The sequence below is a fragment of the Bombina bombina genome, chromosome 11, assembly GCF_027579735.1.
Source record: "Bombina bombina isolate aBomBom1 chromosome 11, aBomBom1.pri, whole genome shotgun sequence".
Classification (NCBI taxonomy): Eukaryota; Metazoa; Chordata; class Amphibia; order Anura; family Bombinatoridae; genus Bombina; species Bombina bombina.
Window position 1 is genome coordinate 166017636 of NC_069509.1, and position 21979 is coordinate 166039614.

Genomic DNA, 21979 nt, shown 5'->3' on the forward strand with positions numbered 1-21979 from the left:
AGATAAATATGAATAATAAAAGTCAATAGGTACAGAATGACTGATCCCTCGATGTTAATGAACTCCTTAATAGGGGGATTTTTGTGTGGATAATGGGGATGATCCTCTTTTGTTTGGATAATGCAGTCCATAACATCAAAGATCAAGTTAAATTCCCATATACGGTGCAGCTGTCTTGTTGTAAACTTTGTGATTCGGTTTACTAAAAAGATAATCTGTAAAACAAACGTATCCAAGGCTCAAGGGAAGTACATTTTTTTAAATTAAAATGCTCTAAAAGTTGCACTTACAAAGGAGTAATCATTACACACTCTGGTATAGAAAACATCCACCTGTAACCTGGTATCCCCTGCAGTCCAAGGACTCACTGTAACCACTTGGTAAATTCCTGTAGTGGTATAAACGATTTATCCAAGTGTGGAAAAACGAAAACAATTTGCATATTTCCGGACTGAGATGGGACCATACTGCATAATGGCCGCAGGGGATACCAGGTTAGAGGTGGATGTTTTCTATACCAGAGTATGAGTAGAGGATTAAGCCTACATAAACTTTAAATCTTGTAAGTGAACCTTTTAGCGTGTTTTAATTTAATCAATGTACTTGCCTTGAGTCTGGGATGCACTTGTGTTTTTATGTTTTACACTGTGTTAGTGGTATTAAATAAAACAGACTATATAAGGGAAGCCGAAAGGCAGATCAAGGATCCAGATGTTTACCTCCCACTTTCTGGTGATCCCACTAATGTTTTCAAGTTGCAATTTTTGGAGCTGCTGGACGATGGACTGCAGGGGGGAATTATCGACCAAGATACTTTTGATTATCTGTATGTAAAAACACCTGTCATTCCTATCTTTCATCACCTCCCCAAGGTACACAAGTCCTTGGAGGAGGTGAAGGGAAGACCCATTATATCTGGGATAGGATCTCTATTTGAGAGTATGTCAGGTTGGTTGGAGTCGCTACTGCAGCCCATCGTCCAGCAGCTTCCCTCCTTTCTCAAGGATACTACACATCTGCTGACCAGCTTAGAGCAACTCACATGGAGTAGTGATTGCTCTTGGTTAACTGTAGATGTTGTTGGGCTTTATTCTTGTATACCACACCACTTAGGAATGGAAGCGATCAGATTTTCTCTAGATCATTATAGTAATTATGATACCAGTTTAAAAGATTATATTCTAACATGTTTGGAATTTTTACTGGTTCATAATTATTTTAAATTTGATGATTCTTTTTACCTCCAAAGACGTGGGACCGCCATGGGTGCTAAATTTGCCCCAGCCTATGCTAATTTATTCATGGGCTGGTGGGAGCGGTCCCACGTCTTTGGAGAGAATAACCCCTACAAACATCATATAAGATCATATAAAAGGTACATTGATGATCTTTCGTTTGTGTGGTTGGGATCTGTAGAGGAAATGGAGGGGTTCATTTTATATCTAAACAATAACCAAGTTAATTTACAATTTACATATACATCAGATAAAAATAAAATTGCCTATCTTGATGTATATTTAATGGGAGAACCTTCCACTCTGAAAATTACATCTACATTATATAGAAAACCAATCACTTCAAACACTATACTTCACGCACGATCATGCCACCCGAGACATACAGGTTTTGGGGTGGCTAAGGGCCAATTTACAAGGCTTAAACGGAATTGTACAACAGATCAAGATTTTCACATAGAGTCAGATATACTGAGACAACAACTTTTGGAAAGAGGCTATAACAAGAAGGTTATAAATAGAGCTTTTATAGAAGTAGACAGATTAGATAGAAACAATATGCTACAACAGAATAGCTACAAGTCTAACAATAGGTTTGATACTTACAAACCAAATTTTATTACAACCTATAGTCCACAATTTAAAGCAATTTGTGATATCATTAACAAACACCTCCCTGTTTTAACAGGTGAAGACAGCCTCAGAGATCTAACCAGGGAGGGTCTTAACTTCATTTCTAAAAAAGGACGTACAATTGGGAATCTAGTAGCCCCTAGTATGATAAAAAAGCCTCCGGCAACAGGAAGTAGTTGGTTACAGGTTAAGGGGCACTACAAGTGTCACTTTTCCAATTGTATTGCCTGTAGTCATACATACGTTACAGACAAATTTCAGTCCAGAAGCATACAAAGGATATTTCTATCTAACTCCTGCACTAATTGCCAAACAAGTTTTGTCATTTACTTAGTGGAGTGCACTCTTTGTAAAAAACAATATGTGGGGTGCTCCTCACGTGAGGCACGCACACGCATTAGAGAGCACCTGAATAATATTGACAAAGAAAGGGATGTGTCAGATTTGGTGCATCATTTTATCTATGAGCACAACAAGTCAGTCAACAGTTTTAAATGGCAAGTAATAGAGAGAATCTCTCCAACTCCAAGAGGGGGTGACAGTCGTGCAACGACTTTTATACAAAGAAGCATTCTGGATTTTTACCCTCCAGACTAGACGTCCTAAAGGCTTTAATGTAGCTGGGGATATTATTAACTTTTGGAAATAGCATACACTAAGATAAAGAGTTCTAGTGAAAAGATAAGAAACAACTGACATATAGATATACATTTATGTAGGACTATTAGGAGGGATTAATTTAATGACAGTGAGTGCCTGTACCATCTAGTAAAATACACATCATTGTTGTACCGGTCTATGAGGTGAAGTGTGGGAGAGAGTTTATATTAATGTAGTATTTTGGTTTTTCTATTATTCTATATTCTTCATCACTGATGTCCTTATTATCTAGACTATAGTATCTAGGATTTATACTCTTCATCACTGATGTCTCTACTAAATAGACTATAGTATCTAGGATTTATACTCTTCATCGCTGATGTCTCTACTAAATAGATTTTAATATGTGGGCTGTGCATTCTTCATCACTGATGTACCCTTTATCTAGACTGAGCCATGCAGTATGTCTAAGTGGACTTTAAATTTAAAATTTGTTCCAAACTTGAAATACCAATTAATAAAGATTAAAACTTATTTTCTTTTTGATTTAACGAAAAAACTTTATAAATAGAAAATAAGAGATGAGAGTTAATGATTGAGGAACAGAAACTCAATTTGGAAATTATCTTTTTAATTAAGGTTGGCCAAATAGCTTGCAAGATAATATATTTTCAAGTTAATACAGAGCCAAATAACAAAAAGGATTTATAAGATAGATAATATTTTCTAGTTTATCCTAACATACATTTCGTAGAAAAATGTACTATCATACTGTCTAAAATGTTGAAATAGACTTTCTGTTAATGAGTTTGTTAGTACTAACCAATTGCGCTGTGACTGCCAGCTGTTCATCCTTGAGTCTCATTAAAGTGGTTTTTAAGGCAGAACACCGGCTACACTTTTAGGTCTATGATTAAGGCTAAGTTTCCCAGCCGAAACGCGTAAGACTGACTGGTAGCCGATGGTCACAGCGCAATTATTACATTATTAGCTTTTTATATTCATTATTTTACTACCCTCACTTATTTTTTTCTTTTTCACTGTGTTGGATTTCTGTGAATTTGATTGGAGACTTTCATTAAACTCACCCCTTTTTGATGAAGCCTGAGTTTGCTGGATTTTTTTTGTGGAACATATACTGTGTGTTTAGTAAATATAAAATGATTTCTGTTTAGTAACAGTTCAAATAATACATATGTAATAAAGTTTCACTGTAAATGCAGTAATTTCTTACAATTACTCATCTTGAATGGGATGTGAGAAAAATGTGTGTGAATAGTAGGGATGGGCGAATGTGTAAATTTTAGACTTTCGAATGTTAGAACGAATGTTATTACCGAAATTAGAATTATAAATCCGAATGTTGTTAAGAACGAATATTCTTAAAAATTCTATAATCGAATGCTATTTATAGTTTTCGAATGTCACTTTCGAATTCGAATGTTTATAATTATATCGAATGTCCACATTCAAAATTTTTAATTTAACATTCTATTTAACAAATACTATTCAGAAGTTCAATAGCTCATGTGGTAGGGAGGGAATCTAGTAAATTGAAATAATAGATACAAATATATAATTTTGATTGTTTCTATATAGAATATTGCATAATTCGAATATTACATTTAAAGAAAGCATTAGAAATACTATTACAAACATATAAATTCGAATTTTTTCGAATTCGAATATTGCATAATTCGAATATTACATTTAAAGAAAGCATTAGAAATACTATAACAAACATATAAATTCGAATTTTTCGAATTCGAATATTGCATAATTTGAATATTACATTTAAAGAAAGCATTAGAAATACTATTACAAATATAAATTCAAATTTTTCGAAAAGAATATTTTCGAATGTAATCATAAAATTTGAAACCGAACATTCGAAAATCGAATGTTAGAATGTTATGTATACATTCAAAATTAGATTCGAACGAACGTGTTAAAATTTGTTTAGTTTTTCGAATGTTGCGAAACATTCGCCCATCCCTAGTGAATAGGTTGTCTTAAACTGGCGGATATTGTTTAGAACAATAGACCTTCCCGCAGATGTTTCCCCATTAAAATACAGGTTACTCCCATGAAACATCCATAAAACTAATGGAATGCCTATGTAGTCACCTTGTATGTGATGAACATTGTTAATAAAGAAAAAAAACTTAAAGGGCCAGTAAACCTAGCAAATAATGTTATATAATTCTGCACATAGTGCAGATATAACATTAGCTTAGAGCCAGATATCTGAAGTGAAGGGTTAAATAGATATCTCGCAAAGAAAACAGAACACCGCTCCTAGCTCTACTGAGCGGGTCTGTTTCCTTCTCCAAAGCGCATTGCGGACAGGCTGTCTAGTCACAGCGCGCCTGATCGCGCTAATAAACTCAATTTAGCTCGCTCCTGCTCTGGTCTGGTAGCGGGAGCAAGCTACATTGAGTTTAATAGCGCGATCAGGCCGGCTGTGATTAGACAGCGTGCACAGATGCGCTTAGGAGAAGAAAACAGACCTGCTCAGTAAAGCCAGGAGCGGCGTTCTATTTTCTTTGCGAGAAACCCTTATTAAACCCTTCACTTTCGAAATCTGGCGCTAAGCTAATGTTATAAAATTCTGCACTATGTGTAGAATTAAATAACATTATTTGTTAGGTTTACTGGCCTTTTAATAAGAAAGCTAAATTAAACATGTCTATAGTGTGTTATATCTATGTTTTATAGTAAAAAATACTATATTATGTATTTACAGTAAGTTCGTTATTTAAATAAATGTGTTTTTAGCTTTTGATGTGTTCTTTTCTTTTTAAGAAGAAGAGTTATATTACAGGATATTAATATCCTATAATACATTAGCCATATTATTTTTTTATTTTATTTTTTACAATAGTGCATTTTTTAAAACTTGCACTGTGTAAAGCTAGTTTACTTGACCACAATCCTTTCAAAATACTTATCCAATGTATTAGCTACAAAAATCCCTACAAAGACAGAAAAATGGTGCCACGTCTACTTAAAACTAGTCTAGATTAAATATGTATATCACTGGACAAATACTCGTTTAAAATAAAAGGATATAATAAAAATATCAATATTATAAGCAACAATATGCAAATTCTTACAGTCTGTCAGGAGATAACATGTCCTTATATGTCATCCAGGTGATAATTATAGATCAAATATATGAACAGTACCTTATATCGTTCAAAGGTTCTAAGCACCCATTCAGTGTCAGATCAAATTTCCAAAAAGCATGAGTGTAATAGTGAATTCAACAGTGCTGCTCTCTCTAAGCTCTTTTTTCCATCGCTCCAGTCAACGCAGGTAGATATACAGAAAAAAAAAATAGAAAACAGAGCACACACCTCGATTCAAATGTAGTTTATTACAAGTAACAAAATATGCAAATATAAATTCCACTTACTAGATGTAAGCCAGTTAAAATGTTCAGAGATGGTGCTACAATTAGGGATGGGCGAATGTGTTTATATCCGAATTTGAATGTTAGAACGAATGTTATTGTAGAAATTCGATTTACATAATAGAATGTTGATAAGAATGAATATTCTTAAAAATTCGATTTTCGAATGTTATTTACAGTTTTCGGATGTCACATTCGAATTCGAATGTCACATTCGAATTCGAATGTCACATTCGAATTTGAATGTTACATTCGAATATCACATTCGAATTCGAATATTACATTTATAAAACACAATTGTAGACTAGAAACACTATTTCGAATATCACATTTGAATCGAATATCACTTTCGAATTGAATGTCACATTCGAATTCGAATATTACATTTATAAAACACAGTATTAGACTAGAAATACCATTTTGAATTTGAATGTCACATTCGAATCGAATATCACATTCGAATCGAATATCACATTTAAAACAAAGTTTTAGACTAGAAATACTATTTTAAATTCGAATGTGACATTCGAATTCGAATGTAGCATTTGAATTCGAATATTACATTTATTAAACACAGTTGTAGACTAGAAATACTATTTCAAATTTGAATGTGACATTCAAATTCGAATGTCACATTCGAATTTGAATATTACATTTCGAAATTGAATGACTACATAGCTAAACATTCTATTATTCGAACAAATATTTTCTAATTTTATTGAAAAATTCAAAAACGAAAATTCAAAAATAGAATGTTAGAATGTTATATAAACATTCGAAATTCAATTCGAACAAATGTATCAAAATTCGTTTTAAATTTCGAATTTTTAGAAACATTCGCCCATCCCTAGCTACAATACACCGTTGTTTCAGAGGAACAATTACCTTGTTTCCTTTCTCCCCCACGGCCACTGACTTTTCAGTGTTTCCAGAAACCTCTGAAGTCACAGTCACGTGGTCCGTCGGTAGTAGCGCTTAGTCCGGAACAAATAAAAGCAATTGGGCTAGCTAGTAACCTCTACTCATTTCTCCCGGTCTACGGCCGTGCTTTTTCAAGAGGATAAAACAGTGTCAAAACACTGTACTCTACTACCAACGAACCATGTGGCCGCTACTTCAGAGATTTACGGCACTACTGAGAATTCAGCGGCTATGGGAAAGAAAGGAAACAAGGTCAACATTCCTCTGAAATCGCCGTGTATTGTAGCACCATAAATGGACATTTTAACTGGCTTACATCTAGTAAGTGGAATTTATATTTGCCTATGTTGTTACTTGTAATAAACTACACCTAAATTGAGGTGTGTGCCCTGATTTCCATTTTTTTCTGTATATCTACAAAAATCCCTATAGATTTTAATTGTAATTTTCTATTGAAAACCATTAGGTAAGCATTTGTAAAGACTCCTGTATTTGTATAGCTGCTACAAGTTCTGTACTCTACGTGTTTAGTTCTAACATTGAGACAGCACTGTTACAAACATGTTATTATTTAATTGACACACTTGGTACAGTGCGATCACAATATAAGAACTAAACATGTACAGTACAGTATAAACTTGTAGCGGCTATAAAAATATGTTAACGAGGTGCCTGTTTTTAAAAACACATTTTACATAGTGCAATGTTTAAAAACGCACTATTGTAAAATGAAAAAGTGGGGGCTACAAAATGTTCTTCCTAAAAAGAAAAAAACATGCCAAATGTTAAAAAGACATTTATTGATATAATTAATTTTCTTTAAATATGTAATATAGTATTTTATAGTATAATACATACTGTATGTATAACAAACTATATGCACATCCCATGTACAATATACCAGCAATCCTCCAGCTCAAATAGATTTATTATTCATGTACTAGTTTAACTAATGTATTTTAACAATAGAGGGTTAGTTTTAGTTGACACATTTAAATTGTATTGTCATTCAATACTTTGTAAAGGGATCATTTACATTGCTAAAGAAAAACTGCAATAGTTGCACTAATTAATACACTACAAATTTAAGATATAGAGCTAATCCATCAAAAAATACTTTTATTACAAAAGGATTCTCATCACCATAATGTAATTAAAAACATATATAAAAACACATAGAAAATCACTAAAAGCACAGTAGAAATACAACAGAAACACATTAAAAAAATAAATTCTCAAGAATCAGTCTATCTTTGCTGATAGTTGGAATAGACAATATTTCCAACTCCAAAATCCAAGTCATGTAGGGTCACTGATAACTGGAAAAAAAGAGAGACAGTAAATACAAGCAAGGTGTCCACAATTACTCACACCATATATGTCCAGGGCCGGATTTCCCATTAGTAACGGTAGGCATGTGCCTAAAGGTGCACTGCAGCGAGGGGCGCCTGCCTGTATGAGAGTGAGAGTTACTGACTGCATCTGCAATTTGTTTCATTATTAAAATACACAGGCTCAGCTACAGCGCCGTTACTGCCGGTTTTGTGGTGGGGAGGTTCCGAGGGAGGTGTACCCTGACTCCAGTCAGTGGTCTGCTCCTTGACACATGCAGCGCCATTTTTGTTTTGCAGGATTTGGGGGGGCCATGCCACGTCACATGAAGCCACACTTAGAGTCAGAGTAGCTGGAAAGAAAGTGACTGACGTGACACGGGGAAGACGAGGGAAAAAGATTAAAAGGTTATGCAAGCTCTTTATTACTTGTCTTTCCTATTAACAAGTAATTTATTGCACAATCTATTTTGAAAACTGTTTTGCAGTTGAGCCTCTTTGTATTTTTTCACCTCTTCCGGCGGCTGTAAAGTTAAAGGGACATAATACTCATATGCTATATCACTTGAAACTGATGCAGTATAACTGTAAAAAGCTGACAGGAAAATATCACCTGAGCATCTCTATGTAAAAAAGGAAGATATTTTACCTCACAATCTCCTCAGATCAGCAGAGTAAGTTCTGTGTAAAAAGTTATACTCAGCTGTTCCCAGCTGCAGGTAAAAATAAAAAAGAATGAAGAAATGAACAGCAGCCAATCAGCATCAGCAGTGCTGAGGTCATGAACTCTTACTGTGATCTCATGAGATTTGACTTAACTCTCATGAGATTTCATAGTAAGCTTCCTTTACCTGATTGGTGAAATAATATGAGAGTTAATGAGGCTCATCCCCTAAGCTGTCCCAGGACAGACACACTAAAATGCTGCTTAGAAATCCTTTACAATGGGAGGTGGCTACTGAGGAACTTTTGAGGTAAAATATCTTTCTTTTTTACATAGAGATGTTCAGGAGATATTTTCTAGTCAGCTTTTTACAGCTATGCTGCATCACTTTCAAGTGTTTAAACATTTGGGTATTATGGCCCTTTAATGTAGGGGAGCGAGCTTGCTTGTAGCTGTACGAGCATGAGGCCAGTGCAGCTTCCTAATTCCAGGGCTCACAAAGAAGATTAATTTCCTGGCTAATTGGCACTGACAGGAAAGCAAACACACCGCCACACAGTTTACCATAGTCTACTTGCTCAAACCCTACAGTTTGGCTCCTGCAAGCTGTATGTATGTACCCCTTCTGTGGAACCCAGATGGCAGTTGGGGGAGTAACCCATTTCCAGCTGGCCCCTCCACAAATTTTTGAGCTGTGAAACTTGGTATAAGTGATCAAAAGCAGAAGAGAGGGTAACAGTCTCTCTTATAACTTTGCTATTTATTGGCAAATATATACTCTAACACCAGTTTCAGATGCATTTCTTTTCAGCTATACGTAAATAAACTGGAGATCAGATTAAAATCACATTTGTGGATTTGTTATATTGAAATAAAATGTTAATAGTGAAATATTAGCGTGCAAGGTGCAAATAGAAATGATCTGATAAAGTAGCAATGACAAAGAACATATAAGAGCTGACCCACACATTTTGAAGTATGTTTGTGTATATATATATATGTGTGTGTGTGTATATATATGTACAGTGGATATAAAAAGTCTACACACCCCTGTTAAAATGTCAGGTTTCTGTGATGTAACAAAATGAGACAAAGATAAATCATTTCAGAACTTTTTCCACCTTTAATGTGGCCTATAAACTGTACAACTTGATTGAAAAACAAACTGAAACTTCTAGGTGGAAGGAAGTAAAAATAAAAAAATAAAATAATATGGTTGCATAACTGGGGATGTAGCTGTGTTTAGAATTGAGCAATCACATTCAAAATCATGTTAAATAGGAGTCAGTACACACCTGCCATCATTTAAAATGCCTCTGATTAACCCCAAATAAAGTTCAGCTGTTCTAGTTGGTCTTTCCTGACATTTTCTTAGTCGCAACCTATAACAAAAGCCATGGTTCGCAGAGAGCTTCCAAAGCATCAGAGGGATCTCATTGTTAAAAGGTATCAGTCAGGAGAATGGTACAAAAGAATTTCCAAGGCATTAGATATACCATGGAACACAGTGAAGACAGTCATCATCAAGTGGAGAAAATATGGCTCAACAGTGACATTACCAAGAACTGGACGTCCCTCCAAAATTGATGAAAAGACGAGAAGAAAACTGGTCTGGGAGGCTGCCAAGAGGCCTACAGCACCATTAAAGAAGCTGCAGGAATATCTGGCAAGTACTGGCTTCATATGTCTGGGCTATGGGGTAGAGTGGTAAGACGGAAGCCATTTCTTACAAAAAAAAACATCCAAGCCCAGCTAAATTTTGCAAAAACACATCTGAAGTCTCCCAAAAGCATGTCGCAAAAGGTGTTCTGGTATGATAAAACAGAGATTAAACTTTTTGGCCATAATTCTAAAAGATATGTTCGGCGCAAAAACAACACTGCATATAACCAAAACACCACCATACCCACAGTGAAGTATATTGGTGGCAGCATCATGCTTTGGGTCTGTTTTTCTTCAGCTGGAACTGGGGCCTTAGTCAAGGTAGAGGGAATAATGAACAGTTCCAAATACCAGACAATATTGGCACAAAACCTTCAGGCTTCTGCTAGAAAGCTGAACATGAAGAGGAACTTCATCTTTCAGCATGACAACGCCCCAAAGCATACATCCAAATCAACAAAGGAATGGCTTCACCAGAAGAAGATTAAAGTTTTGGAATGGCCCAGCCAGAGCCCAGACCTGAATCCAATCAAAAATCTGTGGGGTGATCTTAAGTGGGCTGTGCACAGATCTCCTTGCATTCTGACAGATTTAGAGTGTTTTGCAAAGAAGAGTGGGCAAATCTTGCCAAGTGAAGATGTGCCATGCTGAAAAACTCATACCCAAAAAGACTGAGTGCTGTAATAAAATCAGAAGGTGCTTCAATAAAGTATTAGTTTAAGGGTGTGCACACTTATGCAACCATATTATTTTAGTTTTTTATTTCTACTTCCCTCTACCTAAAATATTTTAGTTTGTTTTGCAATTGAATTGTACAGTTTATAGGTCACATTAAAGGTGGAAAAAGTTCTGAAATGATTTATCTTTGTCTAATTTTTTTACATCACAGAAACCTGACATTTTAACAGGGGTGTGTAGACTTTTTATATCCACTGTATATATATATGTATATACAGTATGTGTGTGTATAGGTATGTAAATATGTATAGTATGTGTGTGTGTGTATATATATGTGTGTGTGTGTGTGTATATATATATATATATATATATATATATGTGTGAAAAAGACAGTTAGTGATACGGGTTAAAAAGGAAGGGGATAGGTCTGGAGCAGAGAAGTAGATTTGGGTGTCATCGGCATACAAATGATATTAGGGAACCTAATGATGATGTATAGATTGAGAAGAGAAGGGGACCGAGGACAGAGCCTTGCGGTACCCTGACAGAAAGTGGTGACAGATTCTAGTGACCTATTTATAACTGTCCCTAATTGGCCACAGCAGAAAAGGTAACTTAAGTTACAACATGGCAGCTCCCATTGTTTTATAGACAGCATATGCTCTCTGCATTTATTAGAGAGTGAACTGCTGGTGCAATGCCGCCTCCTGCAGATTCATGGCCAATCGGCCGCTAGCATCAGCCCAATCATATTCGATCAGGTTGATTTCTGTCCACCACCTCGGAGCAGGCAGACAGGTTATGGAGCAGCGGTCTTTAGACCGCTGCTTCATAACTTCTGTTTCCGGCGAGTCTGAAGGCTTGTCGGAAACACGGAGCTTGATAAATATGCCCCTAAAACTTACTTTACATTTATATTATTTATTACTATTTATTTTTAGTTGTCCTAAACAATAAAAATAAAATCTTCACTTTTTCACTTTTTTTTCATGAGGGGGGGGGGTGTGTCAGGTTTTTGTGCCTACAAGCATCTGAGATGTAAATCCGGCCCTGCATATGTCTCAACCATAGGCTGTAGCTCCAGAGGTAATTGTAGATTAATATGATGCTATGCCAGTCTCTTGGGAAAGGCTGCAACAAGCTGAAACGTGTTGCTTACTCTTGTGGACCACAGAGGCTTCCATAGCTAGTGTTGTCTGGAACAGCCAGCAAATTTGAAACAAAATGTCATAGCTTCATAATACCTACAAAGCGTTCTGGAGCCACAGCTACTAAGAATAATGTCAGATGAAGGAGGAGTTGAAAATATTTTTGAACCTTTTAAAGCTTTTATTTTTTTAATTATATATTGTGTTTCTATTGTAATTATATTGTGCTTTTGTTGTTTGAAGACCCATATTTTGCTTGTATTAGCATTAAACCTAGCTCAGTCATATACCTTTGTTTAGCTCTATCATTTACATTGCACCTTTATTGCACATGGCCATAAAGTCAAAGACAGAAAATTATTGCCTCCCACGGTGAAGTTTAGTAAAACGCGTCCTGGGTAGACTGCCTTGTATTGTAACAGTTAATTCATCCTTTTAGAACATTTCTGGGCCTATTCATCAAGTTCCATATGGAGCTGTATGCAGCTGTTTCTGCACAAGCTTTCAGGCTCGCCAGAAACAGGAGTTAAGAAGCAGCGATCTTAAGACCGCTGCTCCTTAACTCGTCTGCCACCTCTGAGGCGCCGGACAGCAATCCACCAGATCGCATACGATCGGGTTTATTGAAACCCCCCGCTAGCGACTGATTGGCCGTGAATGTGCAGGGGGCAGCATTGCACAAGCATTTCTAGTAAAATGCTTGTGCAATGATGAATGCCAACAGCGTACCGCTACAGCGGATCATGTCTGCCTGCACATTGATAATTCGGCCCCTTCATATGCAATTCTTATCACAAAGTGGATACCTTTATAACATAACACTATTGATGCATTATTTTAAATAGTTTAATACACTCCATCAGGTAAAATGAATTATTGGGAACAAATTAAAGCGGAGAAAATATTACATTACACTGTCCCTTTAAGCCTTTTAATGTATTTGACCAGCTTTGTTTTTGCTATCCCTTTATTGTATATACAGTTAAATGATGGTTTTGAATTTGCTGTATATTATGTATGTACACAATTGTTTATAGTAATAAAGTATTATTTTATTTACAGATTTAGCTTTATCATCTGCTGGAGGTAAGAATTATAAAATATAGATTTTTCTTTAGTTACTATAGGAAATTGCACAATTTGGATATATCATTCCCTATACTAAAAACTAATGCCTTTCTATCAGTGGGACTTAAAGCGTTTACTCTCGGAATTAACCAAATCGGCAGCTGAATAGTAATAGTTGTTATTATGCAATTTAATGGTATTTATTTTATTGACATCAGAAGGATGAAGGACTGAGTCAGCCCTGCTGGGATTTGAACCTGTGCCTTTGGATCTTTTAAACAGGTTTTTTTGTAGTGAGGGCATTTACCAACTGAGCTACCTCACCATAAATCTATACTTTGTTAGGTAACTTTCTTAGTTTATGAAACCAATTGCAGAAAACAAAACTCATGGTCACTATAACAAAGGTGATGGAGTAGTTATTGGTAATCCAATCTATAAATCCCACCATCTAAATTTATTAAGACGCATGCTGTACAAATAAAATATACACTGACAATTTATATTAATACTGCTATCAAATTTCTAGTGCAAAATATTGGCTGAGTTTGGGTCAGATTATGAGTGAAGCACAAGCTAATGCTTTCGCTGGTGTGTTAATTGCGCTAGAAGTAAGCCTTGGCGCTTGTCTGGGTTGCGGTCATATTACGTATTGAAAGTAAACTGTTATCGCTCTCTCGCTATTGTCATGTGCGCTAACCCGACAGGAAATAATGAAAATTTCACATTCCAATGTTCTTCAAATAACTGAATAAATTCTATTTATTCATAAATACATATTTCTACATATATATATATATATATATATATATATATATATATATATATGATTTTTTTGGTACAATATATATATATATATATATATATATTTATAAATACAAAAAACATATTCTGATATGTGAAGGACATTGGAATGTGAAATATTTACAGAACATACACAGGTTAACACTTTATTAAATAGGAATATTGCATAAATATGATTTTACATGTTTTCAGCTACTTAATTGCAAAGGGCTCCCTCCAATGCACTTATATAAATAAATTTAAACATGCAATGAAAACCCTTGTAAAGCACATCACACTGCAATTCTAACTGACTGTAATTGACCCTAGATAGACAGAGAGACAAACAGATAGATGATAGCTAGATAAATAAATAGATAGATAGATAGAGAGATAGATAGAGAGATAGATAGAGAGATAGATGGATGGATGATAGATAGATAGATAGATAGATAGAGAGATAGATGGATGATAGAGAGATGATAGATAGATAGATAGATAGATAGATAGATAGATAGATAGATAGATAGATCATAGATAGATAGACAGAGAGATAGATGGATGATAGATGATGAATGGTAAAGTATAGCGACTAGAAAAAGAGAAATAGAGTGATTTTAACGTATATGTATATATCGTGGGTTGTATACCAAGAGGTCATTAAATGTGCTTCATAGGTTTTTAGAAATAATTATGTATTTGATTAGCTTTGTTGCCTTATTTGACTTGATGTATATACTGGGTCAGGATGATTTTGCTGTATACTATGCATGTATGATGTACACCTTTTTTTTAATTAATAATATATTATTTTATTTACAGTATCAGCTGTGTTGTCTACTGGAGGTAAGTTCTGTTACATATAGGTACAGACAGACAGATAATACAGCAAGACAGGCAGCCTGACAGAAAAGGTTAAAGGGACAGTAAACAGATTGTACTGTAAAATGTTTAATTATACATAGTAAAGAAGCTTTGCGATATATTTTTATTATTTATTTTGCCCTCTTGACCTGTAATGTAAATCTGAAAACTGTGGATTTTACAGTCCTGAAACTGAAAGAGAACAAGGCAAGTGACACAAGTCTAACCCTAGCACATATCTGTAATTTATAATTTGCTGTTTATCTTATCACTTTTGCTGAAGCTAAATTGGCAAGTCCTGTCTTCTCCAGAATCAAGCACAGATTGGCTTCTCTAAATAAGGAATGTGGTGGGTGGAGTTTGATCATTAAAATAACTGCAGCAAAGTGTTAATCTGTTCTAATAATGTCCTGAATCTGCTGTTATGTTAATTTAATAGAAGACTGCAGAAAAATGCTTTAATGTGTTTATACTGTCCCTTTAATTTAAAAGGGACAGTCAAGTCCAAATTAAACTTAAATGATTCAGACAGAGCATGCAATTTAAAACAACTTTCCAATTTATTTTTATTAACTAATTTGCTTTGTTCTCCTGTTATTTTTTGCTGAAATCATACCTAGGGTATAATCAAGGAGCTCCGTGAACCACTAGGAACTAGCTGCTGATTGGCTGCTATACATATTTGCCTTGTCATTGGCCTACTTGATGTGTTCAGCTAGCTCCCAGTAGTGCATTGCTGTTCCTTCAGCAATGGATACCAAAAGAATGAAGCAAATGTGAAAATAGAAATAAATTGGACAATTGTATAAAACAGTATGTTCTACCTGAAAAATGGAATAAAAAATAGGGTTTGTGTCCCTTTAAGTGATGTTAAAGATACAATTATATATGGAATACTTTAAAGAAACAGATAATGTTATTAATTGTTATTCATTATACTAGATTAATTGTTTAATTTTGTTTTTCAGCTACATCTTTGGCCATTTCGATATTAACCCTATTTTTCATAACAGTGATCTCAAACAAATATTCTGACTCATGGAAATGAAAAGAATCAAAATTATATTCCTCACATCAAGGACTTGATATTTCACTTTATGGATTATTTAACAATGAGATGTTAATTGTTTTTTCATATTTTTTCAAATATTTTGTTGTGAGGTGGTTAAATCAAGGTAACAGAAAGAATAATTACTTTAATTAATTTTTGTTTGGTGCATGAAATAAAAAATAAAATGTATTATGAGCACACTTTCTGTTGTTTTGAAACTGAAGTCTAATTACAGTGAAACTTAAAGAATACTTCCATATTAGTTTTGTTAACTTTTACAGTATCTTCAAAAAATGAAAGATGAAATATATGTACAGTAGACAAAGTCCAATACTGATCAATACATAGGTACATAATAAATATTGTGATGCGGGGAGGGGGGGGTGCAGTCATGGGAGGCATAGCCTCACCTGTGACGAAAAGAAAAAAAGAAAATAAAGTGAAAGTAAAATGAAAATGATAAAAAAATCACCACATTTTCTGAGTTTTGTTGCAAATACAGGGAGAGAGGCAGGTTCAATCTCAGCCTCCCTTGATTGCACAATGGGGAGTGGGCCCCCTGTCTGACAGGTCAGGTGCCATATGTCTTAATTAGACCAATCATTAAAAAGCCCAAGGTGAGACAGGTATCAAATCTGTCTCATGGGGGGTCATGTATAGTGATGTTGCGAACCTAAAAATTTGGGTTCGCGAACGAAGAACTCGAACTTCCACAAAAGTTTGCGAACCGGGCGAACCACCATAGACTTCAATAGGCAGGCGAATTTTAAAACCCACAGGGACTCTTTCTGGCCACAATAGTGATGGAAAAGTTGTTTCAAGGGCACTAACACCTGGACTGTGGCATGCCGGAGGGGGATCCATGGCAAAACTCCCATGGAAAATTACATAGTTGATGCAGAGTCTGGTTTTAATCTATAAAGGGCATAAATCACCTTACATTCCTAAATTGTTTGGAATAACGTGCTTTAAAACATTAGGTATGATGTTGTATCGATCAGGTAGTGTAAGGGTTACGTGTAAGGGTTACACCCGCTTCACAGTGCGCAGTTTAGGTGATATACCTGCCCTGACCATGCTTTGCAGACCAGGTATCAGTGGTCAGATGGACCCTTGCCCCAACACTGTGTGCCAGACATGCCATTACAGCAGACTTATATGGCTTTGGCGTTGCTTTTTGGTAATTAGAAGGCTGCTAAATGCCACTGCATGTAGGGAGCTTGTAGGGAGCATGTAGGGAGCTTGTAGAGTTAATTTTAGCTTAAGTGTATTGTAGTAGACAACCCAAAGTATTGATCTAGGCCCATTTTGGTATATTTCATGCCACCATTTCACCGCCAAATGCGATCAAATAAAAAAAAATTGTTCACATTTTCACAAACTTTAGGTTTCTCACAGAAATTATTTACAAACAACTTATGCAATTATGGCATAAATGGTTGTAAATGCTTCTCTGGGATCCCCTTTGTTCAGAAATAGCAGACTTATATGGCTTTGGCGTTGCTTTTTGGTAATTAGAAGGCTGCTAAATGCCACTGCGCACCACACGTGTTTTATGCCCAGCAGTGAAGGGGTTAATTAGGGTGCATGTAGGGAGCTTGTAGAGTTAATTTTAGCTTAAGTGTAGTGTAGTAGACAACCCAAAGTATTGATCTAGGCCCATTTTGGTATATTTCATGCCACCATTTCACCACCAAATGCGATCAAATATTAAAAAAACTTAATTTTTTTTGCAATTTTAGGTTTCTCACTGAAATTATTTACAAACAGCTTGTGCAATTATGGCACAAATGGTTGTAAATTCTTCTCTGCGATCCCCTTTGTTCAGAAATAGCAGACATATATGACTTTGGCGTTGCTTTCTGGTAATTAGAAGGCCGCTAAATGCTGCTACGCATCACACGTGTATTTTGGCTAGCAGTGAAGGGGTTAATTTGGTAGTTTGTAGGGAGCTTGCAGGGTTAATTTTAGCTTTAGTGTAGAGATCAGCCTCCCACCTGACATATCAGACCCCCTGATCCCTCCCAAACAGCTCCCTTCCCTCCCCCACCCCACAATTGTCCCCGCCATCTTAAGTACTGGCAGAAAGTCTGCCAGTAGTAAAATAAAAGGTTTTTAAAAAAAATTAAGTTTTTTTTAAGCATATTTACATATGCTGTGGTGTAGCATCCCCCCTTAGCCTCCAACCTCCCTGATCCCCCCCAAAACAGCACTCTAACCCTCCCCATCTGCTTTATTGGTGGCCATCTTGGGTACTGGCAGCTGTCTGCTATTATTTCACAGTCAAAAAAGTTTTTTTTTTTTTAAATGTACACTACTGTTACACCAGATATGAGTGGTGGCACTGGGCAAGTGGGCACAGTATACGCTGTGAGCCTGACACACACACTGGCAGGCAGGCAACTGCAATTAGATTACACAGAAAAAAAAAGCAGACTGATGTTCTAGCCCTAAAAAGGGCTTTTTGGGTGCTGTCCTTACAGCAGAGATCAGATGAGTCCTTCAGGACTGTAGTGGACACTGAATACACTAGCCTAGCTATCGATTTCCCTATTAAATCAGCAGCAGCTACACTGTCCTTCCTCTCACTAAGAATGCAGCTTCCAAATGAATCTAAAATGGATGCTGTCCAGGAGGTGGGAGGGTCTGGGAGGGAGGGTCTGCTGCTGATTGGCTGTAATGTGTATTCTGACTGTGAGGTACAGGGTCAAAGTTTACTCAATGATGACAAATAGGGGGCGGATCGAACATCGCATTTGTTCGCCCGCCGAGGCGAACTCGAACATGCAATGTTCGCCGGGAACTATTCACCGGTGAACAATTCGCGACATCACTAGTCATGTACTGAACCAGTGTTAGTGTAAGAGAAGCTCTCTCTGAAATCTCTGGATGAAAACTACTTAGAAGAAGGAACTCTGGGCGGCAGACTCACAAGGAAGCATTGCAGTTGCTACTAGTATATCAAGACTGCCACTTCCAGCTTCAGTGCTGCCTAGCCTGCCTACTTCTGGTCTCTCAGGCTCGAGGGCAAGCTTCAGCCTTCACCCAGTCTACTCTTGCAGGTAAGGTGCTCTGGCTCTTGGGGACTTGTCCCTCTCTGCCCCACTCTTCAGACCATGAAAAAGCAAATTTATAAAATATTCATATTTAATAAAGTTTTATACCGTGTATATGTAAAATTTCACATTTCAGTGTTTTGCACATAGCAGAATTTGGTTCTATGTATTGTTAAATAGATACTCCTATATATATCTGCATATATCTATACCTATATATAATTATGTATATTTATATGTATGTATACATATATATTGTACCAGAATACCATCAGATATATGTAGAAATATGCATTTCTGAATTAATAGAACATATTGTTCTACGTGAAAAACATTGGAATGTGAAGTATTCATATTTTCATGTTGGGTTAATGCACTTGAGAATATGCGATCGGGTTTGCACCAAGTAGGGTGTTAGTTTTATTATATTAGTTTTATAATATTTTATAAAAATAGTACTTAATCCTGCTCACAGTTACGTATTGGGGTGGCATCTTGTTAATGAATAATCAAAAGTCCTGCAAACATTTTGTTGACCAGGTGTTTATGCTTCAATTTCAAATTATTGTTCATTTTGCCATGAGTGCCACAATGCAATGCCGTTTTTAAGGTGTATTGTAATCCTCTGGTATTATTGGCCATAATAAAAGTACCATTTGAATGGATTGGTATTGGCTTAGTGGATAGATTAATAAAATCCACTAGAGGGTACCAATATATACAGGTAACTCTAGCTTACACTACAAGGTACCCAGAAGAGAAACCTCTACTCAACACCTCAGTTAAGATAATAGCAAAAGAACTCATGCTTATGTGAAGCAAAGTGGGTATTCCAAAATAAATCTTGACTGAATTATGCAAGATATTTCAAATATAACACAATAAAACATCTATCATCCTCAGACTGATGGATTAGTAAAACTGTTTAATAAAACCATGGCATGTTAAGACGTATGTATTGCCATGTATAGTATTCTCTGTCAGGAAGTTACCTCAAGCCTCTATTGGTTTCTTTTAGAACTCTTATATGGGTTACACCCATTAGGCGGCTAGATTTGAGACTGAACACATAGGCCAGATGCAGGCCACCATTCCCATAGTAAGATAACTTATGCAGAAAACTCAGGAGGGACAGAAAAGCTGTTAAAACATGCAAAGAGCAGAATATTTCACCCAGGGGATAAATCTTAGTCCATGGAGTTAAGAGCATACTTCTTTCAACATGGCTGGAACTGAAATCTCCCTAATGTCTAAGTATTTGATTCTATCAAAATGGCAAGCATGGCAATCTAACCCCTCAACGTGCACTGTAGGGTTGAAAGAAGCAAAATACCTAGGTTACAAAACTGAGAGGAGTTTGATTAAGCCACAGAATGCAACAGGGGAAGCCATAAATATATGGTCATGACCTCAAGTCAGAACTTTCTTAGGACTGATTAGGTGCTACAAAAATGTTTTATTCTATATTTTGCTACAATTGCAAGTCCCTTCACTGACTTTAAGATAGCTCAAGGAAAAGCTTTTAGTTATGTTTGTACAATGTGTTTCTGTTTGTTCATTAGGGTTCCCTAGGGTGGAGAATTAAAAGAAGCGGGGTACGCTAATTCTCCATCACCCTAACAGGTAGACTTAAATGCATTTTTTTTCCTTTTATGATTCAGGTAGGGCATACAATTTTAACCACTTCTATGCATATCTTTCCTGCAGTGCGGATGACAAACTCAGGCTTGTCATCAATGGGGGTCCCCATTCTAATCTGGATCCTGGGGACCTTCATACTGCAAATGCAGATAAGTGACCCCTCATTTGAAAGAAGGGAGTCTGTTCTTTCAAAAGATGTGTCAGGTGGTGTTTACTTTCAGTCAAATTTAAAATTCTGTTGAACTAGAGGGTTAGGATAACTTTAACATAGCCCCTATCTCCCACCCCTGTTTGGACTAGAGGGCATGTGACCCCACATTTGAAAGGAGTCTGAAATAAGTTTCAGGTGGTCACCGGGAAAATGGTAATTACCTGCAGCAGCTTTTAAAATGCTGTTTAATCTGCTGGTTGGGCTTGATGGAAAAATGACCCCTCATTAAAAAGTGGAGGGTCATTCATTTCAAATGAGGGCTCACATGCCTCTGTAAGTCATAGGTGGTTATCTTCAGCAGCAATTAATTTGCTGTTTAACCAGAGGGGGCTCTTATGGAGCCCCTGTTGCCACCTGTTTGGGCTAAAGGGATACGTGACCACTCATTTTAAATGGCTTACTCCCCTCTTTCAAATAAAAAATAGTAATCTTCTGCCCTTCTAGAAACAATTATTTTGAGTGGTAGGGGGAGGGCTACAACAGAGCCCCTATCTCCTGATCTGATTTAATCATACTCTTTCAAATGATGACTGACATTAATAGGTGATTGCCATTAGTAGATGATTTTCATTTTTATGCCAATCACCTACATAATATATTTACTGTATGGGGTGGGCATAGGCCCCAAAAGTGCCCCTATCCCCTAAATAGAACATTCAAAACACATACACACAATACCCTTCACATAAAAGAGGGAATTGTCTGTAATAAAATAAGCGGTAACATGTCCTTTTAAATAGCAGGTGGTTGCTATAGAAATGGTAATCACTTGTATACTTGGTACCTTTTATAATCCTCTAGGTCATACAATGGAGCCAATAACCACTCTAGAGGTGAGGCCACTCTATCAAAGGAGGGGTCACATGACCAGGTAGTCTTCCGCTGTTAACAGTGATCACCTGTCAAAACCATAGGCATATGGGAAATCATTAGGCAGTGGGGTATCCCCTGTGCTGCTACCCACAATACATACATACACTTAATACCTCTTATTTAAAAGCAGCAATCCTGCACTTTC

General features: G+C 36.2%; 1 protein-coding gene across 1 annotated transcript in view; it reads left to right on the plus strand.

The window, feature by feature from the left end:
• Nucleotides 1-21979, plus strand: part of LOC128641725 (uncharacterized) — a 392787-nt gene that overhangs the window by 273661 nt on the left and 97147 nt on the right. Inside the window, exons 33-35 of the mRNA XM_053694250.1 lie at nucleotides 13350-13373; nucleotides 14961-14984; nucleotides 15971-16039. Coding sequence (XP_053550225.1) covers nucleotides 13350-13373; nucleotides 14961-14984; nucleotides 15971-16039 — 117 coding nt within the window. The remainder of the gene's footprint in view (nucleotides 1-13349; nucleotides 13374-14960; nucleotides 14985-15970; nucleotides 16040-21979) is intronic.